At 37.6% G+C, this 1209-nt stretch overlaps 1 protein-coding gene across 1 annotated transcript; it reads right to left on the bottom strand.

The window, feature by feature from the left end:
• Positions 1-445: 445 nt before the first annotated feature.
• LOAG_18411 (hypothetical protein) lies at positions 446-697 on the bottom strand (the record flags this gene model as incomplete). Its single annotated transcript, XM_020451069.1, has 1 exon — positions 446-697. A coding segment is annotated over one exon (252 nt), but the record flags the coding sequence as incomplete, so codon positions are not given.
• Between the last annotated feature and the right edge of the window lie 512 nt (positions 698-1209).

The raw sequence follows: 1209 nt of genomic DNA on the forward strand, positions 1-1209 counted from the left end.
ATCATTAGCATTAATTTACAATGTGAATGAATTTATTTGAGGCTTCGTTTTCACGACACCGTATATTGTGGTTTGGCTGGAGTGATATTACTTCTGCGTACGTATACTGCTAATCCTACAGCTCTTTGGGATGCGCCTACAAACACATGTATCTCGCAGCACTGTTGCGGCGTCCATCGAGATACTTTTATGACATCCTGTTGGTTAAATGTCTTTTCTAGCTTATGTTTGTTTCTTCACTATTTTTGAAATCCTTGCTTTGCTTCTTCATTTCGTTGCGTCTCCTACACAAAGCGCTATCAATAAAAACATTTTATTCTGTTCATGCATGTTTCTTGTGAGCGGTCGTTTTTTAAACATAATTCACAAAGTCCCAATTTCTTTAATCTTTCCATCTTTTCGTCAACAGTAGAGTATGCGTCACATCTGTCGTTCCAATGGTTACCTTGACAAAAAATACACGGTAATCGACTTCCCTCTTTCTTTTGTGACACTCTGCTGGGACATATTCTCTCCTTCGCTGTTGAGCAAATTTTTGAACTCTGATACTACTCTCCCAGTTCGTGAATCTTGTTTCATTTGATCTTGCTCGTTGCATCTTTATCCTGTCTATTGAGCTTCTCATCTTTTCCGATGATTTCACTTCAGATTCTTCGATCTTCATCTTTTCCATTAAATATATAATAGTATCTTCCATTGTCCATTCTGGGTTCCTGTACTTCTTAGGCTCTTAGCCATGTCTTCTGATATTTTATTAGTTACCATCACGCCAGTTGTGTTGTTTCTATATTTTCTGCCAATCCTTTTAATTGAGATAGTAAGTTCAAGAGCTCCCTTATTATTCTAAACGGTTCTTTATTTGAGCATCGAATTCTCTCAGCTTTTATATAGTTCCTTTGTCCTTTATTTCTTATCACCATATCGTTCATACAAATTTTCTAGAGCCAGTGGGTGATTTTCTTCATTTACCATGAAGTCACTTATTTGTTCTCTTGCTTCTGCTTTCAAACTGCTTAACAGATGCATGAATTTTTCTGTGGGTGCTAAATCCGTTCTCTTGTGAATTGACTCTTCAAACTCACTAATAAACTGGCCCCACATTCTCGGGTCGCCATCAAATCCTACCGGTTTTAAAGTCGGTAGTTTACTGGTCGTGATTATCTTCTCAATTAAATCTTCTGGACTCTTTTGCTCTTCTGTTGGTGCTGC

Source organism: Loa loa (genome assembly GCF_000183805.2).
Source record: "Loa loa unplaced genomic scaffold supercont3.298, whole genome shotgun sequence".
Classification (NCBI taxonomy): domain Eukaryota; kingdom Metazoa; phylum Nematoda; class Chromadorea; order Rhabditida; family Onchocercidae; genus Loa; species Loa loa.